Below are 27,758 nucleotides of genomic sequence, written 5' to 3'. Positions count from 1 at the left end.
TCTAGGCCTCCTCTTGCTCAAACCCGACTGAATCGAATAGTTAAGCCAGCCACCAGAAACAGCAATCCAAACACGAAAGGCAGGTACATTTAGTGCTTCCTCAAGCACTGCCAGACAAAACAGTTTCCCATTATCTCGGCATAAAACCGTACAACCATAATCCTAATCTCGTGCTCGTGGAAACAGTGCCAGAAACGATGTTTCACTGCTATACTACCACTTTTCAACTTCAACTGCCTATGCCTGTCTGTGCCTGTGCTGATTCTTTCGCACGCTTTCCGGTTGCTGTGTGTTGGTCTTACTTTTCCGATAGAGTAGAGCTTCGTACGAAATGTTGAAATCTTGTTTCGACTTCAATTAGTGTCAGCTTGGGTCTTGTCGATATGGATCTACCTATCGCGTTGGAATGGAACGATGGCAATCGGTAAAGGAACTTATTGCCAAGGGTTTCATTACGGGTTGAACGTTTGCCTTAAGAGACTGATGCTGGTTAAAGATGAGCTCAGGCATGATGTCTGATTCATACATTTTTGTTTTTGTTTTAATGTTTCGATTTTTAAAATCTTGAATTATCTATGAAATTACCTGTGTCAGCAGTACAAGAAACGTTACACCATGAGAAATATCTAATTTTTTTTAAACAAAATGCCGATTTGTTTAGTAAATTCAACAAACAATAAGTTCCGACGCATATTTTATGCCGACTCGTTTCTTATTATTATGCTTTATTATAGATAGTTCGTGGCTCAAAACATCTCCGTGGTTGATAGGATTGTGAATAGCGCTTGGAACACGTGCGAGACTCATAAAATTGAAAAATAAAATCAAGCAAACAAAACAAAACGTATCACTCTCAATGGTTGTTTCCTGAGTGTCCTGTAGAATAATTTTCTCAATCTTTCACATCAATCGTAACAACAACAAAAAGTCAAACGAATTTGTTTAGGTTTATGCTTTACTTTTATACCTTCATCTTTTAAATAGCTTCTTTCGATATGTTTTATCTCTAATCCTGCTGCACTTAGCGAGATACACTTTGTTCAATGTTTCAACCATCCAACGGCCAGCAACATTCCGTAGCGTTCCTTTTTTTTTGTTTTGATGATGATTTGATGCACGATGCTTGAGTTCGTTGCCATGCGATCAAAAATCGAAACATTTGCACACTAAGAGCAAAGCTTAACCAACCAGCACACAGCACATCTGCCCCTCGGTACAATCAACGGACGGACGCTGCAGCCCTTCGGCGCACCGATCCATGCACGCTCCACGGTACTCGTGGCAGGTGAGATTTTTCGCTGGTTTTACTGGAAAGGTGAAAAAGAGCAGAAGAAAATATTAGATCTGCATACAGTGCCGCACAGCAATGTAAGCTGTAATCACCTTCGTAGCAACAATCAACCCCCAGATGACCATTTTCCGGGCAGAGTCCTTCCTTGCCGGGCCTCGAGCTGCACTCGCTCGTCTTCACACACATACCTCCGAGCATCGCACACGGTCGCTCCATTTTGTACAGCTTAACGCCCAGATAAGCTGTAGAAATTAAACGAAAAAACAAAATAAAAAGACAAGTTCAGTAAACGACACATTCGAAATTGAATGTAGATAAGTTCCATGAAACAAAATAAAAACAGAAAAATGGTTGATTTTATTTTATTTTCCTTTCAGAAACAATAATCCTCTGCCTCTCTTTTTCATCGTGTAGCACGACAATTTCTCCAACAATCGTATCATACCAGGTCGTCACGATATTTATTGAGCGTTGAACCTTCCACGAACGTTTACCGACCTCAGGTTGATATTGAAAAAAACAAATGGAAACCTCACTGCTCTCTGTTTGTCCTCACAATAGCAACAAAAAAACCTCGCTGCGGGACCACATTTGCCTGACACAATACCAGTTCTGCTAAACATGACCAGCAAGACCCATCATCAACCATTTGGTGACGACATGTGAACATGTGTCAACCCCGTCAAATCCAAAATCTGGTGCACGACGGTGTACGCCGACGCCGACGTGATAGATTTCGGCCAGGATGTATTGGTTCTGACATTTCCAGTCGTACATCGCAGATTAGATAAATTAGACGGCAGGACGGCGAATAGCGACAACATGGAAAATCGTACCATTCCTCGTCCGTCCGTCGCCGATCGCCCGACACGCATCCTTGACTGGTGCTAATTGAACCGCATCTAATTCACTCCGCTTCGCTCCAGTAACATTCGGCACGGTGCACAGAACCGAACGAAAGGGCTGCACGGCAAATGTGTGTCTCTGTATACTGCGTGGGCAACCATGCGTCTCCATTGAACGGCAGCACGGTACGGTTCAATCACCGGACACGCTTCGGTTACACCGATTGCTCGGCACTGTTCCCAATCTCTGTTTCAACGCCGAGTAAAGAGGAAAAAATGCTACACCCAAAATGGCTGCAGTCTCGCTCGCTCCTTGCATTTAATTGCATCGCTCTGCGGGAGAACCGGTCACCGAAACACCTGGCTAAGTGCTGCATTTTTGGCAACACTGCTCATTAGTGTGCAGTGCCAGAAATGGTCGCAAATGTAACGATAAATGTGTAACCCAAAAGGTAACGATTCGGAAAGCCGAATGCGGTACAAGATGCGTGTAGAACGTGCTCGAGTGTGAGGGCACACGAGCAGCAACAACAAAAAAAAGTGTTTCTATTCGGTACACCGACACAAACACACACAAACACAGGCTGAGAATCAAAACCAGAGGCAGAGAACAAAGCGTCGACAGTAAAGGAATGTAATGTAACCACCATTCACTTTCTGCCGAAACCATTGCAAAATGGTCTCTTTTGAAGGTGGTTACACGCTGCCTGGCTGGCACACACGGAAAGAGTGAAAGAATGTATTTCAGCATTATAGCGCCACCGGTGCTAACGAACTGGAAACTGGCAAATAGAATAGCGTATGTGCGTTGGAAAAACAGTGCGACGGCCGACAAGTACAAGTGGGCGGTATGACACAAATCAGTGAAACTGAAAACGGGAAAGGACTCGTTGTGGCTCGCAGTAACGATTTGCAGCAACACGCAGACACAAATTGGTCTGCTTTCATGGTGACAGTTTCAGAGTGACAGTTTCACCACCTGCAGGGATGAATTTACGAGCATTCATTGCATTCATGGTTCAATTTGTAAAAGGTTACAATGTTTCTTACACTTCAGTGGCAGCCATATGTTCAAACGGATTTACGTGTAAAATAATTGCAAAACTGATTTAATTTTATGAATAGTTTAATCGTCACTATAGCTTCTTTGGCAACAAAATACTATAACTTTAAAATTTATTTTTGATCCATGAATGTTTACAAAGCTAAGCGCAAGATAATGCAGCGATTGTGAACTCTAAGTTAGCAAAAGTCTTCTATTCACAGTAGTAGTGATGGGTCATACGACTCTTTTTACGAATCGACCCAAAGCTACAAGAGTTTACTGCTGTAGGAATTAAGTTTGATTCGGGAGCGCAAAAATCAAAAATATTTATAGCAAAAAAATATCTTTTTTTTTATACATTCCTCCAGAACGGCATTCTAATTTCGCTCGGTGTTTAGACAAACGTTTTTCGACCATTTGGTGCAGCGAAATCCATAATAATTCATAATATTTTTTGTTTTGTATTTCTTTAAATATGGGCTACAGTATTGCTAAATAACATTTATTATTAATGATTTCAGAAACACAGGACACCCGTCTTCATGTCAATCCCAACGGGACCATTTCCTCGATCGAAGGAGTGACTGTACTGACTACGTGGAATTAATAAGTATCATAAGCTTTTAGATGACTGACATGATCTTGCAGCTCGTTGAGTCAACAATAAAAAAAGTATAAGAATTTTAATAACTGCTGAACGTAAATGTATTTAGGATTTGCTTACGCAACTATATTTTCGTCATAATTTATTATCAATAAATTGTTTGATTTGTTGATTTTTTAAGAAAAACCAGAAATATGTCATAATTTTTAAATCGCTTTGAGGGCAAATATAAAGAACAAACATAAGTTTAAAAAAAAATTAACAAATCTTAAAAAATGTAAAAGCTGAATAGCAACGGCAGCAGAGAAAATTGACCCACAGGCTCTCAGCAACACTGAACCACATCAGCGAAATCTAGCAGCAAACTTTGCTATAAAAATATGGCAAACTATATTCTCTCAAGAATTCCCAATGCTTCCAAATCGTAAAGCGCGATTATATTTCCATCGAATGTTGGTCTTTCTGGTTTCCATTTTTCCCCAGCCGAGCGATGAACTTTGGTGCGGAACAGTTCCAGGAATTTTCCCGACCGAATACAATTCTCCAAATTCAGTTTCAATTTTTTTTTTTTTTGGTTTGTGTGATTCTATTTCTGTTTTCACTGTGTACAGCTACATTCGTTCAACATTCTGATGTCCAGTTCGGTCGCTACGGTGCACTGCGAATGGGCAAAACATCATTCTCCCGTAAAAAAGCAATTTTATGTGTTTGTTTCCTTTTTCATTCGATCATCTTTTTCCGCATTCTTTTTTTGTTCTCGCGTGTGTGTGTGTGTGTGCCCTACTAACAGACAAAATTCTAGGGATGATAAGACGAAAAAGAAACGTGACAACTAACGACCTAAACGAATTTTACCCATATCGACTTTTTTTTTCTTTTATTGTTGTAAAAAACGAGCCTCAAAAACGAAATTGTGGCTATGTGTCGATGTGTTTGTATGTGTGTGTGTGTTTATTTCCGTACACATATGTGAGTTCTATCAAAACCGGAAACAACTCATCTCAGCGTGAACAGTAACCAACCCATGGAACCAACCATGCAAAAGGAGAGGGAAAAATTGTTCACATGGAAAGCATGGCGTCAGATGGAAAGAGTAAACTTTTCTACCCCTCCATTCACCACCCATTCACCTGCTTCCGGTGTGCAGTACACCGGCAAGTGCTAGAGTTGAAGGTGAAAATTGGTAACAGCTGGTAGCTCCACCAAAAGCTGGTCGCATCCGTAATCACGACATACAGTAAGACAGTGGGCAAGCTTCTGCTGCTCAAACACTAGCTCAAAACGGTAGCCTTAGAATAGCCGGAACCGGAAGCCTTCCGATGGGCTTCGAACACACACACACACACACACATCGCACACGGTCACGGTGCAAACACGTCCACTGTCCACAGTGCTGAAAGCAACGGAAGAAATCACACGTTAGCGACTATTTCCGGTGCTCCCACTGTGAGAAAGTGGCCAACGGGTATGGCGCATCCGTTCGCGTTACTTTCCTACGTTCGAACATTTGCTCAACATCACAACATGATGATGATGATGACGATGGTGATGATAGCGCACAGGTGCTACAGAGGTGCTTTAGTGATTTCTGCACATACCGGAAGAAGAAGACGACCCCGGTATGCCACCTCCGTTGACACCGGTCCGCCCGGTCCGGGCGGGTTCGATTAGGAAGCGATTGGATTTTCCAAACCGGATCCGATCGTACAGCGAAACGAGAATTATCATGCAAACGTGGTACCAGCGTACACAAGTGCGCCATTAACATTAATAACATCATAATAAAAATAATTCACCGCGCTGCGCTCGCTTTGATAACAATTTTCATCCATTTTCATTTGCACCGATTGGCCTGGACCGATCGGATCGATGCAGGGTAAAATATGTCCATACCCATAGGTCTTTAGCACCGGTTGATTATTGGTTCAACGGGCAAACAGCGCACACCGTGGGGAACATCACATCACACGCGTACATATATTTTATTTGGTTTCTTTATTCTGCTTCCGGGGATGGGATCTTTGTTCCGTGCTCATATCCTTTGATTGCAGCAGCACCAGCAGGGATGTACGATGCTAGTTAGCTTCAGCACAAGTGGTCATTTACGTGCGACTGAACACATGATGTGCTCTGATCAGCAGGAGTAGCTCGTTATTTACAAACGCGCATTAGGCGAGGAGAGCATTAAACCTGGAAATATGTTTGCCTATTGTCTAACCCAGTATTGATTTTGCATTAGCTAATTATCTTATATTATAAAATGCTTTTAACATTCACAATGTTCCTGTTCTTCGCTAAAATAAAGGTATTTCAAAAACATGACGCTAATACAGGAAAATAAATTTATTTATGAAAGTGTTATCTAAAGAAGAGTTTTTCTTGGGTTTACAATGAGTTTTATGTCAGATTTTGCATCTTTACTGAGTTTACTGAACCCGGATAATAGTATCGAAAGCATGCGACGGGAATTGTTCCCATTAAAATGTGCCAAAAATATAGCTAGCTGAGTATCGGTGCCAGTCTTCACACGAGAGTTACGTAGTATCAGCAAGTTTCATAAGGCATAAAATGACCAGCAGGACCTTGCGAGTCAAAGAAGAAGCGCTTGCAAAAAGTCCACTATTTTATAAGAGAAGTCAGTTTTCACTGTCAAAAGAACTGTGATGTTCAAGCTGTTACTAAATCCTCAAATCAATCTTATTCTTTTTCGATACCACCCAAGATTGCAAATTTTATTTGGCAATAAAAGTCATGTAAGAAACTAATAAATAAATAAAGAAATAAATAAATAACAAATAACAAGAAACGTTCAGTTAGCGAATATCTTCTTCTTGGCTTAACAACGACCTCCTAGGTCGCTCCGGCCATCTCGATTAACTCATTGACTTACGATACCATGAAGTTGGATAGTCAGTCCTCACAACGAAGGAGTATTCTGGGTGGGATATAAGCCTCGGCCTGCCCCGCATGAAGGCCGATACCGCTGTCTTTGTACTATTGCATTGTATTCGTGATATTCCTGCCGAGTTTTTTGACTTATCAGCAATTGTCGTCGTTCTTGTTCTAGCGATGCATAAGTAAGATGACCTCGTGTCTCACTTTAAGGAACTTTGAAGCAATTGGGTTTTAGCGCAGTATCGTTGAAAGGAAACGATATTAGAAGCGATCGGTCCAAAGAAGCTTCAAATGTTGCTTAAAGCATCAGTCGTTACAATCATTTTTGCAGTGATTTTTCGATATTTCATTCTATCTGAATTTTAGAATGATATTTGATGCGATTTTTGGACCAATCATTCACAGAAACTTTGAACGACAATTGGAACGATGTGGGAACTGAAGAGCGAACGTTATGCTTTGCGTTTTCTGATTGCGTTTACTCCAAGAAGAAGCTAAACCAATCCACTAAATTCGTTTCTTAATTTCCCTACACTACCAAAGATGCACCTTCGGTCTCGTTTTTGCGTCAGATAGGTCTCAGAAATAAATTTTGAAATGTTCTTTACTGAAATACTCATTCTTCGCTACAATTTGTTTCATTTTGTACCAATTTTATTGAAGAAATAACTAATTCATCATAAAAGAGACATCTTCACTAGCTTCAATGCGTTAAACGGTCAACGAGAACTCGATCAGCGTAGATTGAATCACCCTCGGTGCATATCAACCATACCATGATGTACGACAGATATCGTACCATCATTAACATCCTGTCGAACGCAGATCAATATTGACACACATATGCTCCTTTTCCAATGGTTTCAGCACAATGGCCGCAGCAAAACAGCCAACACGATGAACAAACTAGCTAGAACCAACAACAACAAAAAAGACCCGGACAAGTTATCAATACGTTACACCAGCGATAAATATCCCATCAAACATCAACCTTCTCGTCCGTCTCATAATTTATTATTAAACAAAACGATCCAACGCTGTAATGACATGGCAATAAAGAAACTGTTTGGGAAGGACGATCGATAGTGACGGTGCAAACACACATGTGCTCGTACGGGAGAAGCAACAACAACAACAAAAAACGGAATCTCATACACTAAGCCAAATTCATTAACCCTCCTCTCCACGCGGTGGGAAAAAGAGCCTCCTCCTGCCGCTGGTCCTGCCTGACCAACTGTCAAACACGAAAGCCAACAAAAGCCACCCGTTCGTTATGATAAATAGATATTCAATCAAACGAACCCTGCCCCACCCGTTCAGTCAATCCCCAATCCATTAGTCATTCACACTCTCATTCATTATGTTTTCTTATGGCTCGTAAAGAGTCTTGCTTGCCGCCCGATTTCTTGTGCTGCATTTGTGTGCTGTAGTGATAAACGTTACACGCTTCGTAATTACGTTGCTGTCGGAACCGATTTGTACCAGAAGCTGCATTCTAAATAATCGGTCGAACTAGAGACCCCCTGCTCGGGTGATTGGGTGGGTCGTTTCGGTCCCATACGTGATGCATGCGGAGGTGTGATTGAGCTGGGAACTCAATTTACGATAATTGGAAAATAATGTTCGTGTTTTCCAATGTTCAATTGCTCCCAATGGAACTGTAACAGTACACCGTACCAAAGCTGATGTATAGAAATCCTTTTGGTTATGATGCATATGCTTAAGAGGTAAGCAATTACATTACGATCGATATCAGGAAAGACGTTCTACGATACATTACTATTTCGTCTAAAATCGTAAATAAAATTGTAAATACTAGTGAAGTGTTTTGCCTTAACAACTAAAATTCGTTAAATCTTTTCTTCACCTTGTTTTAAACTATTATTTATGCACATTTTTAGTAAATTCTTGATTTATAACAAACTAACTAACAAACCCCTCCTTTAAGAAGGTGTTTTGCTTTTAATTTTATTCACAAAACAAACTCCTCGTTAGCAGTTACCTACCCAAAACAGAAAACCATCATTTATTTCTCATTCAATCGACAAGCAAGCGACCAAAACACCGCGCAACGATCCAATCAGCGATCATTTGTTTTCAAACTTTTTGCATCCTATTTTTATTCAACGGTCCCTGACTATTACGAATGATTCCTTTTTTTCCTCCCCAGCCTGTTTGTTTGTGGGTCAAACGTGGAAGAAATTTGAAGCTTGCACTTTTTCTCCATCATTTCCACTTTTGCTGTCCGAGGCAAAGAAATTGGAAAGCAAAAAACCGCACCAACTTCATTTTATTTACCTCTCTAAGCTTAAGCGGTTCAAATAAAACAAGCTCTAAAATACGAATGAATCAAGAACGGTGGCAGCATTTCATTTCTTTTGCTTTCGCTTCTCTCAAATAATGGTAGCGCAAATGAGCGAACAACTATTTTCATAACAAACCAAAAAAAAAAAGAGAAGCATTCATACGCTTCGAAAAAACGTACACCACGTTGAGCGCTCAAGTCACGGTGAACCACGGTGTCCTTTCTCCTTTTCAGCCGGTTTGCATTTCAAGCGCACATTAAAAAGGTTGCTTCCGCTTTGCGTTTTGCGATTCAAAACTTAAGCGTAATTGCAGGTGATTCAAAGGGTCATTTTCAATGGTGCTAACCTGGTAGCCATTGACGGCTCGTTGCACAGTTTTTATCGGTGAGAAAAGTTCTGTTTTTAGAGAGGTGATGAAATACTACCCCAGCTTTGCGTGCTTTATGATGTGCTTAGTGTGCTTAGGCCGCGATTTAGATCCATTTTCAACAGGTATGGATAATTTTTCTTGCCATTATAGGGATGGTTTATGTTAATTTAATTGTAAATTACTCTAAGATGAGCAGCTGACGCAAAAGCTCGCCTACCATACTGTGCGTATTGTTATAGACACATGAACTGACGAGCATAGACGAAAATCTGACCAACATCGTTCCCGGTCTCTAACATCAAAGAGCCCAATTCAATTTTCTTCTAGCCCCCAATCTCCCATGTTGATAGAACATTTTTGATCTATTACTAGTTGATCAAGGTAAATTATTGCCCAAATACTGCAATACGACTCCAAACTCTTTTACACACACAACCAACCACCATCAAAGAACGCACAAAGAAACCCTAAATGTCACCTTTTATCCATCGTTGCGCCTTGATGAACAGCTTTATTTGCTTGTCTCTGTGACATTCGATCCACCGCGGCTGGGCTCGATTGGATAAAATTGAACAAAATAAATCATAGGGTAAATAAACTACGCTCGCACGGCGCGAACCATCATCACAAGAACGACTCTATCAGCCAAAACTACACAGCACAGAACCGTCGGGCTAAGGGTCAAATCGGGCTTTGGTGTATGAATGTTTACCAAAGGACCTCACACCAAAACGGTGTGCTTCCCCGCACAGTTTGGTGTATTGCTGAAGTCGTAGCAAAAACATCAGCCCGTTACGATTCTACGGGTTTTGTCACTAAATCGATCACACAATGGCGTGAATGAGTGAGTCGCTGTTCAAAATAAACACGATATTATAATCAATCATCGTCCAGAGCGACGGCGTGTTGTCCCCCAGGCAGGAGCCGGACCGGATACGCCCGGACGATACAGTACCGCACGCATGCAGCACGCCAATGCCAACGTGCTACTTCCGTATCATCCACATCCGGCGTTTTAGGCCTATCAGTGTGGGTAAGCAAGTGGCTTGAAAGGTTCTGCTAATGGGAAGGGAAGAGCGGTACGAATTCTAAGTCACGGTCTCATTCATTCAGCCCTGCGGGAAAAGCCACTTTTTCGGCTGATAATCTGGTGTTCTGGTTTTGCAGAAGATTTTTGGACAAAAATCCAATCTATCGAAAATTGCTCACAATGAGAGAGATTTTTCTTCTTCTATTCCTCCAGATCATTGCGATCAATCAATAGTCGTTAGGCGAAGGCAGTTAGACAGTATGTGTATATAACCTACGCTGAAGCTTGTATGCTTTAGTTTCGATTCAATGAACTTCAAATAACTACGAGAGATATCACTTGTAATAAATTTAGGAGAAAAATTAATTTATTCATCAGAAAGCATGTTCAAACCTTTTCTATAGCATTTTCCGAGCACATCGTTGAACTCTTCACGACAGACCGAAAGATTTATGATTTAGCACTTTAACAGCACATTTTTCAATTCGCCAAACTCAAATATTACTTAAAACTTTTCCACCGTCATCACGTCCAAATGTACTTTTTCATTTGCAAAACAACTGCATATGAATAAAGCTCGCTGAAAAATGTTTTAATACCATAAACCATTCCTGCGGCAGTCGGGTATCGCAAAAGCGAAGCAAACTTCTTGGGAAGAAAAGAAAAACCAACCCATCGAGTGATTGACTTTTACTTTTTGCACTTCTTTGTACGTAATTTTCCAACATCGGAAAGATTTCGCCTGGCTTGGCCGCCGGTTTGATGCAACCCGCGATACACCGGGCTCAATACTTACTTCGCTTGCTTTGCTCGTCAAACAAACACAGGCTGGTCGGTTGAATGATTTATGAGCTTTTCGAAAGCGGAATGTGACTGGCCCTTTCTAGCGATTTTTTTTTCCTTCTTTCGCTCAATCCCTCCACTACTTCGCCTGAGAATTGGACACAGCGAACATGGAGATTGGGGAAAAAAAAGTCAACGAAATTGCTGCTCAGTGAGCTACAGGAAAAACTGTTTGGCCCATGTTTACTTGAGATGACACAAGCTGACGCGGGGCTTGTCTAGGATATTTATGAGCAAAAGTTTAGTTCATTTACGGGGCACAAGTTTTGCAAACACGCTTCCGAATCGTAGCATACCGTCATATTCCTGTCGAACGGCAGCGGAAGGAACAAGAGGGGAAACATTAAAAAGTTATTTTTTTAAGGGATAAGTACTTTAATAAAATATGCTTGAGCGAGGAATTGAACAGCATGTTATCGGGTTGTAATTTTTTTATTATCAAGCTGCCTAAGCCTTCGTTGATTATTATTATTCTTATTCTTCTTGACTTAATGACCTACTGGGTCAAGCCGGTCATCTAATAGCTTACCAGGTTCGCTGATACCATATTAATTGGGTAATCGTTCTCATTACGATAAAAATGGTACATATGTGATTTGAAACTCGGTTCTGTCGTGTAAAGGTTGCTATTGTTCTTGCATCTATCGCATGAAAGAAGTCGTGTTGAAATTAGCAAAACAAATATCCATCCGGCCACTTTATCCTACAGGAAACACATTCTCCTCAATGGTTAACGTCCCCGAACGCCAGTAAAAGGACGTCCGCTGTGAACTCACTCTTCAAGGGTGGTTAAATACAGGATACAAAATGCAGGACACAGGAGTAAAACACAACCTAATAATTAACCTGATCAAAATGTTGTTGATCAGATTCAAAAAGAAGCATTCAATCGTCGTCTACTCTAATGAGTAGCTTTTTGCCATCAATCATGTATCAAAATTCGTGCACCGGTAGGTACCTTTCGCCACAGATCCTTTCTCGATGTTCCAGAGAAAATAATTCATTTGGGTATTTTGAAGGCGAAGATCCTACCGTGTTTCAAATACAATTTCGATGAGCACCAGCTCGTCATTTTTCAACGAAAGTTCTGTGTTGCAGGTTTCTCGAAAGACTCAACAGTGGTTGCAGGCCAAAAGATGTTTGGCCTCCTAACAGTCCAGACATGAACCGCCTCCTTGATAACTCCGTATGGATGAATATTCAGACAAAGGACTGTTTTAAAACTCACCCCAGTGTCGACCCCTGAAAGCTTTCATTAAAAAAGCTTGAAAGTCGGTGATTCCTGGAGGAACAAAGACTGCATCGAATAATGTGAAGTAGAAAGATTGTATAAACATATGGATTCAATATTTCAGCTCAGCATGTAACCATACCAAAAAGATCTTTCTAAGTAGCATAAAGTTTTTTAAGGGGACCATCGACATAAAATTGCATACTTCAAATTCCCAAGTATCAATCTATTTCTTGAAAAAATGGTACTGTTAACAAGCTGTTTTTAAGAATTGTTCCCGCATCTGATCCTGCGAAATAACTTCCTAGTTTTTGGCAATCATTTGTGCCACCTACTAAGGAACGATCAAATAAGAGCATAGCACTGAACATTACACAGCCCGTGTAGCTTAATAAAAACTTTATAAAAACATCGAGCCAGACAAACAGCCAATTATTATGTTCCACGAAACGATAAGCTAATAAACATTTCTCACATGCTACATTATTAAAACTCTCTTCAGAACAAAAGCCTACATACTCTAACATCAGCGAAACAATCGTCAAAACTTGTCATAATCATAAGCCTGATAGTCTTCTTTTAACCTCTTCATCTCACTGCTCGGTCTCTTGCTCTCTTCAGCTAGCTCTGTATCAATCCATCTATGCCAGAGCGTGTCCTCCAACTTTACCAACAAAAAACCAACCAACGTTTTCATGCAAATTGAAAAGATAACTTTCACGACGTCTTACCTTCTTACACGCATCACCACTGCCTGCTGAACTTTACCAACTAGTCCGTCTCGGCCCACCGGAACTGGGTGAATCTTCCAATCGGCTCGGTACGAAGTATGTCGCCTCCGCTCATTAAAATCTTCCTCCAAATACTACCACGATTGCATCATCCTTACCACAACCGAACCCCACCCCAGGAACCCGGAAGTGGTCGTGAGCTGAGCTGACGAGCAGAAAACTTTCCATCCCATTTGGTCATCCCCCTGGGTGCCAGCTTTCCAGCCAGTCGGGCTCCCGTCATCAGACATTTCGCAGCGCATCAAAAGCAGCTGCTTTTAATGTATCATCTCAAGGAAAACCTGGAACCAAACTTTTGCCAAAGCGATTTCCATGTTTCGGCATGCCAACAAATTGCTCTCGTGTGTCCCTGCCGGTGGCTGGGGGCTGGGGAGGGGGGGGGGGGGCCTCCCAGTAGTCAACTTTTACCTTCCCATCTAGACATGCCATAGAACACGAGCGAGAGCGAGCGATACTAACAGCGCCACTCCAGCACCGGCCATTTTACAAAACTTCTGGTTTTGCCGAGTGAGACAGCAGAAAGGCGCATTCGTTTTCCGCGCGAAAGTTATTCAAATTGCTGGTTGCAGATGAGGCAAGTTTAGCGAGAGCACCATCAACCAACGCGCACGAAAAAGAAAGGGCTGTCGAACAACTTCAACCGGTCCGAAAAATGGTCCGGCGTTTTGTGTTTCCTTAATTGCCACGTATCGTGTATCCTCGGTGGCAGCTGCGTTGGGGATTTTTGGGCGGCCGAAATGAAAATCGTTTTTTGCACTCGAATGGGCAACTAGGACGCCGGAAACTTCCTTCCCCAAAACAAACGCATAGAGCAGCAATGGAAAACTAAGAAAAAAAAGGCGCAAGCCACCATTAAAATGTGTCAACGTTAGCAGGACCGGTTTTAAGGATTATGACTGTGACAATCCATTCACTTGGAAAAGCGCTACAAGTCTTTGCAGCAAAACTCACCGACAAAAAATAAAAACGGCAGAGAAAGAATTAAATGGCCCTACCATTGTGGTACTTTTTGGGCTAGATTTTAAATACTTTTATGTCGGTGACCTTTGTTATGATGCCGCAAAAGAGCACCGCTTCTCTTTTCACACTAAAGTACTTTGCGCCTTTTTGCGCCCCGTCCCACACTTAAGCTTCCAACCTTGCCAGTCGACCGTATATGGCCCGACCCCCCCCCCCCCCCTTTTTTTTTTTGGTTGACTCGCACCGAAAATGAATCCACCGCGAGCAATTAATGCAATTAATTTTCTTGTTCTAGCCGCATCCGAAACAGGACCACCACTATCCGCACCATTTGCGAACTTCTACGCCATTTTGCGAAAGCTCTGCTGGACCGTTGAAGTCCATACGGAAAACAGACTATCAGACCGGTTGCAAGTGAACATTTGCCGTGCCATTTTGCAGCCCGACAAAGCATCCTCAGGGCAAAGCTGAAGTTCTGTGCAGGAAAATTTCTACAAAATCGTTTCCTGTCTTCCTCACCGACGCTCTCCGACCGCCACTCAGCACGGGGTTCCGGTGCCGGTGACGTTTGCTATCCAAGCGCTTTCGTTGCTCCCAGCGTTCAAATTAAGCTTCATTTGCGCATAGCCCACACTGCCGCTGCCACTGCCGGCAAGCCAATGCGGAGGTGTTGAGTGTTCTACCTTTGCACGAAAGATTAGCACCGAAATTGGATGCTGCGGTCTTTTCGGCCAAAAACCGGCCCCCGCCTGTAGACGATGGCGATTATTGAATATTGCAAGCAAATTTGGTAGCAAATTTATGCATTCCCTCCGGGGGTTTGTTGGTGATGGACAATGTGATGCGGGCTCGGACTAGCGTTCTGGATGGGTTGAGGCTTTGATAAGGGTAAGGGTCAAGGGTAATTATGGTTTATTATATAGAGAGCTGGTACTGATTGTACCAAGAATCTGGTTAGTTACGAAAGTTACTAAGGCAATTTCGTTCGTTTACAAGCGAGCTGAGAACAGGTTGCGGTTGCATTGGTAATATCGTAGAATGTGCTTTGTAATTTCACGGAAGCAGTACCTTGTAAGGCTATATTGGACATAAAATAAATCAATGAAACAAAGGACTAACCAAAACCGATACTAGATTGTTTTTATTGGAACATGTCTTACGACCACTCGTGAATACTTTAACAGCTACTGAGGCTCTCTCAACCTTCACAGGTTTAATAATTCATACCAGGTGTAATTTTGGTGGCAGACAATATTATTGACAGTTCCAATATTTCATAATTAGCATCAAAATTTTCTGGCTTAGCGACGCTCGATTTTTTTCCAAGTCGTCAAAGGACGACGCTCAAAACAATTACGAAGCATCAAATGTTCAGTTTTAGTCGTCCTTTTTATCAAGGTTGATGTCAACCTTTAAATATGCTGACGGTGCTTAAATTTATGCGACGATTAATTATAACACAGACTGTTTATGCTCTGGGAACTCGCTCTCATTGTATATCTGTCCCTAGTGTTTGTGAGATCTAATGTGAAAAACTCTCTAGAGTCCTGTGTATTCTCGTAAACCTTAAAAAATATTTTCAACAAGACCGCGAGTCGCCCCCTTGAAGCGGAACGATACAAAAAGTTCACAATACATGAATAAACGTGGACGGGATAAGTTAACATTCAGCGGGTCGCACACCGCGTATGCAATTTTAAAACACGGCGCGCACCATGTCCGGTTGGTGAATATCACAGACGGCATTGAATCTCCGGCACATATATTAAAATGGAACAGAGGCGCCAAATTGTGAACGGCGATCCTCTACGTCGAGCATCGATCTTGCGCTAAGGCCAGATAGTAGCCCTGGCGAATCGATCCGGTTTTCCAGAAGTCCCGCAACAAACAGTCTCTGGACGTTGCAGTTTCGCTGGTTTAGCTACTTGAGGCCTAGCAGCGTACTTCGTCCTTAATAGTCCACTTCTACCCTCCAGAAGCGCAGAGCGAATCGAGTCACTTTACGCTGGATGGATTCCCGCCGGGCCAGCGGATGGCCACCATAAAACTGAAGCGTCCGAGCAGTGCAATTACACTAATGACAAGGCAATTTGATTTTATTTATCAACTGACTTCTGATTTTAAAGGCTGTTTGAAGCAACTGTTAGTCTCACAAATAGCTGGCTCGTTTGTGTTTAGCTTCTTCAACGGAAGATCTTCCGAATAGTCATTTGAATCTTACGGTAGAATGTGGAAGGGCCTTCAATAGCTGAGACCTGACGGATGTTCTGAGTTGCTGCAGAGTTTGCATTTTACAGGCATGTATTGTGCCTGAACTTAAGAAAGGTGAAATAGATGAACTATGAGTAACGCCTACGAAATATTCAGTTGAAATGATCGAGCGAGAACTTATAGAGAGGATCACAGCTGCTTTGTAACTATCTTACTTACATCTTTGACCATTTTTTTATGTTCACACTACAAGTACTTGAGCGTGTGTTAGAGTTCCGGTTTAAAATTACTTAATTTATCTTAAATAAAAATGTTAGCTATTGTAAAGGACTAAGCAAGTGCAATGCAAATAATTCGAAGCAAGAAAAAATAATTTCTACAGTCTAAAAACGATTTTACTTTCTGCATTCATTACCTATTCCAATTGCCATAAAAATATCAACGAACGATAAGAAATTACCCCAAAATAACTCATTTCACTCTGTTACACAGCCCAGCCCATTAACTTTGGCCCACGTACCAAAAATGCGTCCTATACCGTATCGCGCATCATGGCCAACGGCGATAATATCGAGGCCCAGCTACCTCCACCGAAACCACAAGGAAGAGCCAGGTACAAACGCAATACTGCATCGCAATGCACGCATTAAAACCCCACCCAATACCCCAGGAACCCACTAAAACCAAGGTCCTTCACAGCAGTTCAAAGTACTGCTGTGGGAAGAAATTAATAATCACGCACTGCACGAACTTACATTCTTGCGCTTCCGATGACGATGCACCACCGCCGCCCCCATCACCACCGGCCGTTTGGTCGTCCTGTACCGGTAGTGGTGGAATTTCGGCACTGTCACCGATGCAGACGGCCAGCGCCACAAACAGCAGCAGTGCGACGGCGTTGGAATTCATATTTCACTGATAGCTGGAGGGATAACGGGCGTTTTTGTTTCCTGCTTCTTCTGCTCTGGTTTCTGGCTTGTGTTGCCTTATAAGCTGCACGGAACACGGCACACGGTGAAAAAAGCTGGCGAGACACGTACACCAGCGACCGGGAACTATGCTAACAATGTTTAACAGCACGTAAGGACAACAGCGCGCGCGGTTGGATCACTTAGATCGGGCACTTGAGCAGATACAACCGCTCGATAATGTCAAGCGAACGATGACGATGGCACACCGTCGCGTCAGTGCTTCAGTAAAACCCACTCCAAAACTACCAAACTACCTTCAAAAGCGGAAAGAGACAGAGAAACAAAGGGAGAGATAGTGAAAAAGGAATTGGACAAAAAAAGACCTGTAGACCTGTAGGTTAAATAATGGTACAGCACAAAAGCTAGCCGTTGCTATAACGACCGCAGATGTTGTATCAGCAGAGCTGCTGTGTTTTCGCGCGATATAACGATGCTTGGCACGCCAGCAAGCCACACACTCGGTTGAACGTTCAAGAACGGGTTCGAAAGCTGCCCTTCTGAGGGAGCGCAATGGCGCAATATCACCGAAAATGTTTGCACAATGTAGCACCCTTCCACTTGGTTGCATCGAGTAAAAGGAGGAGGGAAAAAAAACAAACAACAGGGATGTCACTTTTTCAACTTCATGTTTGCTTCACTTATCCCTCATGCTCTATACGGTTGCTTTTTTTTACAGATCAACCTTTGGCACTATTCCACGAAACGGCGCGACTTCCTACACACCAAACCTTAAAGCTTCTCATCAAGCTGCGTCTGAGAATCGGCCAGTTTTTAGAGCACTCCACAGACACAACACAGCACAATATTTGTGACGACTGTTGCGCCGCAACGAACGGCGCCTTCAGGGCCAACCAAACATTAACCTACGCCGGCACAGCGTGACAATTCGTGAACGTCGAAGCTGCCCAGAAGTGTGACACGGTGACGAGGTTTTGAAACGTGAAAGCCTTCCTACTCCAACGCGCACAACCGACTGGTGGTGGTGATGAGTAATCAATTGCTTTTATATAGACTTTATGGTGTTGCTCTTTTGCTTCTACTTTTTTTGCGCTTTTTCGTTCATTTAACCGTATTTAAGATTCACTGCCCTTCCACTACCCGTCCTTATTCGTTCGTTCGTTCGTTCGGGATGAGTTAAATTGAATGGCCCCAACCATTCGCAACCCCAACAACGTCATCAGCCAAACCCCTCTTCGCGCGGGGTCGACTTACTTCACATGACGTGTTGTCTCGCTTATAGAGCTGCAAGCGGGCGAACAACCACTGGTGTGATTCCGTGCACTAAGCTCACTGTTTCGCTTTCACTCGTACAAAGCAAACAATCACAATCACACACACACACACACACACTGGCGCTTGTGGTGCCTATTGCTGTCTCCCCCAGCATTATCTGCCGCGCATAATCTAACATTCTGCACCCATCCCAACAAACCCTTTAACCACACACGGGGAATAGGGGTTGTGCAGTCCGGTTTTGCTTCTATCGGTCACAACCGTAACCAGCGCCGGGTGGGTTGACTATAAAATGAAGTGCTGATGAGCATTTCGTTTGGTACGATCGCGCGAGTCATTAGTGTGATGGATGTGCAAGAGAGCGGTAAAGAGGGAGCGAGCGTAAAGGGGACAGAGTCATGTTGATGCAGCTGTAGGTGCATCTTGATGTTAATGGCGGATTTAAAACGAGAAGCAAAATGCAGGGCTGTATAGCACGGGAAAAACCCCATACTGCATCAGAGGTTGTGTATAAACAAATAATGGATGATGAATGAACGGTGCGCTAGTTAGCAGCTCGTTAAGTGTTTTTTCTTCCACTTATGTTGTTTGATATAAGCATTTTCTAAGCTTTCTTTATTGACGAGTATTTAGCAATGTGAAGCAATATTTTACCCACGGCATAACGGTAAGACTGCAGTAAATGTTGAGCTTGTTCTTTTGAAAATTTAATTATAGATTACCTTAATTTGAGATTTATATTAGATTGTACTAACCTGAATTAAATCAACTTAAGGTCTGTTGATTAGAATTGAAAATAAAGCATCTTTTCTGGAAGAACTGTCATCTGCTTCACTTAATTTTTTAAATAAATATTTTAGGCTACGAAAGTTCTCTGTCGCTTTCATCTGACATGCTTCCGGACATTGTGGAAATCCAGTTGGCTTTTTCAAATCTATAAAGAAGGCTCTGGATCATTGATAGCTTCATCGATCATGGCTCGAACTTCAAAGAAGCTTTTTCAGGGACTCAAATTGTTTCCCAGCCCCGTACATTCTATCTTGAGGTGATATTTCACCCGATTTGCTTGTAAACGCATTGATGGCTCCACACCTTTGGCGTCAAATTGTTCCCGACGACTTCAGTTTAGTATTGACTCGCTTATTCGAAAGCGTTATGTGGCGCAAGCTTGTTACTTGGATTAGCAGTTGCTGCAGATTTACTTTCTGTTTAAGTTTTTGCAGCCATCCAGTCCGGTTTAAACCTAGAAAAATGCTGATCCTGAACTACGAAGGAATACTCCTTTCGCTCCGTAGAACACGTAAAATAAGCTTCATTTCGGTTTGTGGGTTTCACGCTTTTCATTTGCTACTCGACTTGACGAACGTTAACGAAATAATGAAAAAGAATAAGTTTAGTCTTCAGCAAATGAAAGGAAATCCAAAACGGTTTATTTGAGGACATTATAAGATGGATCGCGAATTGTCGAAAATGGTGAAAAATTAGAAAGTATTGAAATTAATCTGCCATAATGTTTAGTTTGCTAGTTTATTCCATTATTTTAATAAGTGTTTTGCTACAATAAATTACGGTTCAAACATTACTCACAATTAAATAATATTTTAAGCTGCACGAACCATACACCATTAGTGAACCTCCAAAACACCGCCATTAACCCCATTTTCTGGTTCTCAACCGGGACCACGAGAAATGAGACTTTGTCACACCCGGCCGATCACACACACACCCAACTATTGGTACGTTTAGGTACCCCAACAGTCCGCTGTAATCGAGCGCGTGTAAATAAATGATGTTTTGCATTGCATAAATTCCGACGCCACCCGTGTAACCGTGTATGCTGATAAACGCATTCACACCATACGCCAGTTCAACGCCATATTTGCGTGCACTCGAAAGTGTAATAGATTTTTACATTATTATTTACCAGCCCCCTGTGTCTCCTTGCGCCGCTTTCTCCCAGCGCTTCCTTCCATGACTTGTGTGCATTGCAAGCGTCGATCCACTGATTTAAGCTCTTACCGAAGTGGTAATTATTTTTTCGCTCGTTGACTTTATTACACTCTGCCAGTCGTGTTTAAACCCTCGTGAGGTGCATTAGGACTGCATAGTTTAGAGTGGTATTAAAATCGGGCCAGTTACTCCTATTGCAAAAATGCAGCAGTATATGGTGCATAATTTTAGGTGGTTCTTATTAATCCAGTTTGTGGTGTGTGCACTTCAATGGTCCTAAAACAAGCTTTTTCCCCGGGTGTGATGCGCTTCAACGTTCGTTGCGAAATATGTTTAACAACGGTCACAAACCTTCACGCTTCACGGCGACAATTGTTTGCAATCGTTATCGCATTATTTAATTGTTGCGAATGCGAGATCCAGCGTCCGGCAATGCTGGACGCGTCCCAACGACCCATTAACGGAATGCTCGAGCATAAATAAATTATTTCAAACGATTTCCGGGGATTAAGTGAGTAACCGCAAAAATGCTACAATTTGCATAAGCATAATTTGTTTGCTCGCCAGGACACCCAGCCCGTTTACACGTACACAGCCTCCAGAGTCATCTGTAGAACCCGTTGAACCCGTGCAACGCCTCCCACCGCAGAAAAAGAGAAATAACTCTCATTAAAGCCTTGTCTCCTGACTGTTTTTCGTCGTAGTTTTATGGGTTTTCCCTGCCTGGCAAACGTATGGTAGATATAGGACCGTGTAAATGTGTTTTCCCGTGTACATGCAAGCTGGGGTTCGAAAGCAACCAACCCTAAACGAAATTACTGCCCCCCGAAAGTGGTCGCTGAGCACGTTGGAACGTTGCTTTGCACGCTTTTCCTACCGCAGTAGCTGCATTACTGCATCACACGAATGGTTCCCAAATAACTCAGTGGGTTTGGATGATTGTTTGCTTAGAGTGTGGCCTTGCATGTTGCTGCAGCGTTTTTTCAATTAACCAAGATTATGTCCTGTTGGCGGTTTTTCTATAAACTAATACATTCCAGCACCGATAGAAGTTGTAGAAAACCCTTTGCCAATTAAAACCAATCTTGTGTTGCTCGTGCTAATTGTTTTGCAGGCCATTAAGTGAAGTTTTTCTGTGATTTTAAATACTAAATTTTGTTTCCGTACGTACGTACGAGAATTCTGCAACATTTGCTCCAATGCTATCTTTTCCCAGGCTTATCCTGTACGACCTCTTCCTACAGTAAGTAGATTTATTGGCATACAAGGGGGAAAAAAGCAGAACAAAGAAAGCTCAGGACAGGCTAAAGAGAAAAAAAACATCTGACGAAGAAAATCATTAGCGATAATTTTATTTCATCGCCTTGTATATAGTAGCCTCCAGCCAGCGTCGCACAATTTCCTCATGTTCTCCAGATGTGGACTTCTCAAACACATGTAATAAAAATAAACGCTTCAAGGCAAAAAGTACGGAACTGGGAAAATACAAAATAAAAGGATCCTTTAGAGCAATCTATTACTGTGAAACAATGGCAAATGAAAACACTTCACAACATAGTTATATGGCTGGAAAGAGAAAGAGAAAAAACACGCTAAGCATCGTATTCATTCTATTTTGGCAGCTAACAGTAGTGTTATCATTTGGCCATTACTTAAATGGAATTTATATCACTTTTCACCTTGTGGTTGGTGGTTCTTTTTGCCTCCATAAAAGATTTCTTTGTTGTTTTTAAATTGATTGTGGATGTTCCATAGTTTGATGAAACGAGAGACAGTGTGATTTTCCACATAAAGCTTCCATTGGCATCGATGTCAACGAGAAAGAAACTTAACGCGAAAGATATTCAGATGCTAGAAATAAGGTGACTCTTCCGTGGCAAGTCTTGAAAGAGATAAGATCTCATTTAGCAGCAAGTTAATGCTGCTAAATGAGATTCATGACTCTAAATGGACTAGAGCTATAAAGTGACTTAGTAAAAAAATTATAGATTAAGATTTTTGAGTAATTTCTACGGGTATGTATCCATTCGATACAGCCTTTGGTCTACCATTCGTGATTGTATTTATAGCAGCAAATAATTGAAAATGAGCTCATCTGTGCCGAATACTGAATAAGCTGAGAACCGTGGAAGATAATATTTTTTAGTATTTTATTTCTTTTTTTAAAAGGCAGTAAACTGCCGTATTGTGTTATTTTCAGTACAAATTCTGGAAAAAAATTGTTTGAAAAAAACCTCGGTGCTATTTTCATATTCTGATAAAGGAACATTTTCTATAGTATTGAACAGTTTGAATTTAGTATAGCAGGCAAAGTTTATATGGATCTTTTTTTTAAGAATCCGTTAAGGCTATAATTTTTCTACCGGAGCTATGTGATGGTTTTGCAGGACAAGTATTCAATTGTTGCACCGTTGCGTTGAGTATATCTAACAGATTTTAATAATTTTATAGATAAAACCTTAAAAACCAGGTCTATCATTATGTCTAAATTATGCTTTCACATCTTCAAAAAGAAAATGAATCTCACCAAGGCAACAATCAAACGTTAAAAAAACCACAAACATGCTGAGACTTGCTAGAGGCGTTTCAAGCTATTTGGCAGGCAACATTTTCCACTCGATTAGCTCATACATTGCCAAAAAATCTGCCAGTAGAATCCATGCCAACTGAATTCCTTTCCAACTGTGGTGCTATTTTTTGCCGTGTCCTTAAAGGCTTTCAATTTCAAGGGAAACTATAGAGCTAGTTTTCTCTCACTGTACCCCGTGAGCTGGTGAAGAGAAGTCAAAATTCAGTACTTCATTCGTCGGTGATTGGAAACGGTTCGTAGATAATTTTTCCACCATTTAGCTCCATCACTCCAGCTCCCAACAGTCACAGTCACAGGGTTACATTTATCTGCTTCGTCCCGATGTTTTCGGTGAGCTGTGATGATTTTCAGTCGATTATCGATTTTTGATTTTACGATTATTTTTATTACGATCGTCAAGCAAGGGCTGTGTGCTAGCGTGTGCAACTTTTTCGCATATTATCTTTACACCTTCATTCTGGCGCTTTACCTCGGCGGCCCGATCGATGACTTGAAGATGAAGGTGAGCAAATCGCAAGCCGCCGTGCTCATCGCCGGGTGGATCAATTTTGCATCAAAGTATCTTCTCCACCACCCACCACGGTCGGGGAAAAACTTTTTCACCTTTTATTGCCTACCGGGCAAAGTGGGTTTGTGGGTGTGTGTGTATGTGGTTAGGTTGTGGAGCTTGTGAGTATGAAGCTGTGTACTGAGGTGTGTCATGCTTTGATGTTCGCTTTTATTCCCTCATTTTACTCGCTTTGTGCGTAGCGCTCCGGAGCATGAAGCTATACACATGATCTAGGCAAGTTTAACTTTTCAGTTGTTCAGTGCGACTTATGTACGGTGAAGATACTTGCGAACGATAAAAATTACATTCATTTTTTATTTTTAAAAATAGTAGTTTCATTTCAATTTTTACTCTCGCGGATCTGAGGAGAGATCAGCAATCGATCTGCTAGTATATTTCAAATGAATAATTAACTTACGTTTTTAAAAATCATCTCAAATTATGCTTCCATGTAACAGACTCCTAAGCCAGAGTCGAAAAACGGAATGTTCCTTTATTTCTGCAGAGGATTTTTCTCTTTTATTTTACTTTTCCTCTCCCTGAAAAGTTGTCCGTGTAAGATAAGCCACAAACAGCTTCCTTACCTTGAGTATCTCCAACTTTGTTTGGGCTTTTACTTTGAACCGAGATTTAATTGATGAATGTTACCTTATCCAATCGTCAAGCATGGATACAAGCTAGTAAGCTATACGAAACACAATATTTAAGTAAGGTTACATTCATTCCCATCCCACATAAACACAACCACACGTAAAGATTGGAGTGAGAAAAACGAAACTCTAACGATCAATATAAATACAATTTTCCCATGGTTTTCATAAACGACCCATCCCTTTTAACTGCCACCCATTGGTGCCGGCATTTGAGCTTTTATCTCTAGCCGGGATTAATTTAAAACTCTTCAATCCTTTTTTTTCCTTCTCCTCACAAACACTTACTACCAGCCTTGATCACACCGAAATGAGTGTGATCCGCTGGGGAGAATTAGGACTATTCACCCACTGAAACCCAAGGCCAACGCTGCCCGCCATTAAGTTCGGTTTCCGTCCGGGTGAAAATGCCAAAATCATCCTGGGAAATCTTCTGTATTATCATCAGCATATTTTATACCGTCCAAAAAGACCACTCACACACACACACACGTACACATTCACACGATAGTCCCAATTGTAGGGAAATCAAATCGAATCGAAACCCAAAAACCCAACGCTCAAACGGAAACGTTACTTTCCATGGCCCTACGTATCGTTCGGTTTAGTGTGTGTTTGTGTGTGTCTTACCCAGGACAGTCTCGCTGGATTTCGCACCGAAAAATAGCGGTCCTGCTACACTCTGCCCCGATGTTGACTGTTGGAGTTTTCACTTCTCGTGGTTCAAATCAAATTATTCACTTCTACGGGTCTTTGGAGCAGCAAAAGCTGGTGATTCGAATCGCACAGAAACGTTGGTTTATTGGTCCACAACAGGCTAGCTTTGGACATTTACTTTAAAAATATTGTCTTAAGATGCGTCCATAGATTATTTGAGTAATTTTAAGCGTATTTTAAATATTGGAAAATGACTAACAACTTATTTTATTTTTTCCTAGTTATTTTAAGCAAGTTGTTTCATTTCAATACAAAAACGACTTTTTTGGCATCGCAAACTACATGTATTTCAATTTAAACTGTACCAAATAGAACCTTAGCTATAATAAAATAGCTATTAAACGTCTGTGATAGAAAATCTTTATAATAATAATCAAGTACTGGGCGCCTCCATCCATGAAACAGGCGCAAAATTATGGCTGCAGGCGCCCATTCATTGGTGATAAATCATTTTATATATCCTTACATAACATAAATATAATAAAGTATTTCAAAAATAGTTGTCAATCCATGCAAGTTTCTTATTTGTGTATTAACGTTTCAAGGCAGAACTGATGCTTGCTTATAACACAGAAGAAAAGCCAAAATAAATCAAACGCAATCAGTTCTCCAGGCTTGCGGCATAAGGACAAACTCATCCTACAGTGCATTCGTCTACTAATGTGTTAGTTGCAGTGGGCGCAGACAACAACTCGGATTTCCGTTTATCGATCTTTAAAGCAACCGGAAAGCGTGAGAAGGATTAGGGTGCGAATTTCCCGGTGGATACTTCTGATTCCCGCTTTAACACAAACACACTGCCCCGTCGAAGGGACGAACATGTATCGAATCTTTGGCAAATGGTGTCCTACCACTGGCGCTTGGTGCAAACGGTTTGCTACCGTAGGACCCATGGCAAACCTTTACACTTCGCCAGTTTGGACTGTCCTTTGGGTTTCCCTTCATTTCCTCCTCGTGGGATTGGGCCAATCAAATGGGTCCAGTTATTTTTGGGACCAAACTGATTAGAATACGATACAGAAGGGATGGTGTACGAGATTTCAACCGGCTGTTCAGTGCGTCCCTTTTTTTGTTCCTAGACACCGTATCCTTTCCCATCTCGCACCGGTCAAGGTTAGCAAACGCTGCTTAAAGTGCCTAGTGGATGCGGATTTTTCGGAATCCCAAATCTCAAAAAAAAGGAACACACTTTCATTCAGGTAAGTGAATGACACTCATAAAAAAGCTCTCGACAAATATTATAAATAGTTGCCCGGGAGGGATTCTGTCCCATTTTTATCCAACAAAATAGAGCTGCTCCTCGGGGCCGTATCATTCTGAAGGGAAGTATTTAATAGCTAATGGTAGTGATTTTGCACTTCCGATGTCAGTTAATTGGGGTAAGTTAATCCACAATTTATTCAATCAACTCTCTCCCGCTACGGATCTTTACTTCCGGCTGGAGATTAAACTATTCCACACACCAACGCCACAACTAGTGAGTGGCCAGAAAACGTTCAGACTAATCCCATTAAAACTACTCTTTAACATCAATCGGTGGATCGATGAACAATCTGTTGTGTTACCGGTTAACATAATTTGCTCTCCCATCCGTGGAGGTTATGTTTTTGCTACCGCACTCCTTCCTTCAGTGCGTGCTTTTCCACCACCAACGCGAATATGCATGAACCGTTTGTTTGTTTGCTTTGCGGCCATTCGAAACGCACCGAGCGCAGTATTTACTTTCGATTATGGATGGGCTAAAATTGCTAACGCGATGCGATGTTTAAGCGTATTGAAATTGTTTGCAAACAATAATATGATTCCAACAGCAACAGCAGTTTGCCATGCTGCTTGCGAGAGAACCGAACCGTTGGATGGGATGAAAAGGTGTCCCTGGAGGGACACATTTTCACGTTTGCAACAAATACCGCAGCGGGATGCACGCTAGAGGGAAAAAGCTATGCATATTAAACGTATAATGATTCATAATGTTAAATTGTTTGTTAGTTTTCCACGCAATCGAAAAATGTGCTAAAAGTGAAAGACTGATGCTGGATGCGGGAAGTAGATTGAACGTATGGTAAGAATAGGAAAGGAAATGTGGCCACATATAACTCAAGATACACGAGACTCCAGATAGCGAATGTTGCAGATCTGAGAAATTTAATGAGTTTTATTTTAGTTGGCTCTTAAACTCTATTAATAAACTCTTATTAAGTTAAGATGCAACCATTTTTTCGAAGTTCAAATCAACTTAAAAACTCAACTCAAAGCTCATACCCTTTGTTTATATAATTTTTCTCATCAGCTGCACATCAAAACAAAGATTCAATTTCAAATATCATACCCTGCCACATACATTACACAACAATAGCCAATTACTTACGCGGGTACGCGAAAATAGCTTATATTTTCTTATGGCCGAGGCTTTCCATCTCAAAGACCCTTCAATATCAACTTTCAATGAGAAATGTATCCCCACCGGCGAAAACAAATATGTGACCAAGCGACAGATTCTGTTTGTTCACCCCATAAGCGAACGTTTAACGGTTGTCCTTTCCCTCCTTTCGTTTACTCCTGCCTTTCTCGTTTTCACACTCTCCCCCAACATAGCTAGCACATATCTTGTGAGATCCATCTCGGAGCTGAAAACGTTCAACGAAGCGTAAAGAAATATGCGCACAATTTTATGC

The 27,758-nt window shown here is 41.6% G+C and overlaps 2 protein-coding genes across 3 annotated transcripts in view; both read right to left on the bottom strand.

The window, feature by feature from the left end:
* The window catches only part of LOC126561821 (nucleolar GTP-binding protein 1), a 331,194-nt gene that overhangs the window by 282,381 nt on the left and 21,055 nt on the right, over positions 1–27,758 (bottom strand). The gene's annotated exons all lie outside the window — the stretch shown is intronic.
* Positions 1,158–17,382, bottom strand: LOC126563236 (U-scoloptoxin(19)-Sm1a). The gene is made up of 3 exons (XM_050219865.1): positions 17,178–17,382; positions 1,384–1,533; positions 1,158–1,307 (listed from the first exon to the last, which is right to left on the bottom strand). Exons 1-3 carry the CDS (start codon positions 17,329–17,331, stop codon positions 1,180–1,182), a joined length of 432 nt encoding a protein of 143 aa, XP_050075822.1. The 5' UTR covers positions 17,332–17,382; the 3' UTR covers positions 1,158–1,179.

The sequence above is a fragment of the Anopheles maculipalpis genome, chromosome 3RL, assembly GCF_943734695.1.
Source record: "Anopheles maculipalpis chromosome 3RL, idAnoMacuDA_375_x, whole genome shotgun sequence".
Classification (NCBI taxonomy): Eukaryota; Metazoa; Arthropoda; class Insecta; order Diptera; family Culicidae; genus Anopheles; species Anopheles maculipalpis.
This window is presented reverse-complemented; position numbering and strand designations above follow the sequence as displayed.

What these genes read in the sequence shown, in the direction of transcription:
- LOC126563236 (XM_050219865.1), bottom strand. Translation starts at nt 17,331, where the DNA reads ATGAATTCCAACGCCGTCGCACTGCTGCTGTTTGTGGCGCTGGCCGTC. An exon ending in GTCATCGGAAGCGCAAGAAT is followed by an intron (nt 1,534 to 17,177) that starts GTAAGTTCGTGC and finishes TAATTTCTACAG; the next exon opens with CTTATCTGGGCGTTAAGCTG. An exon ending in GGTTGATTGTTGCTACGAAG is followed by an intron (nt 1,308 to 1,383) that starts GTGATTACAGCT and finishes TCACCTTTCCAG; the next exon opens with TAAAACCAGCGAAAAATCTC.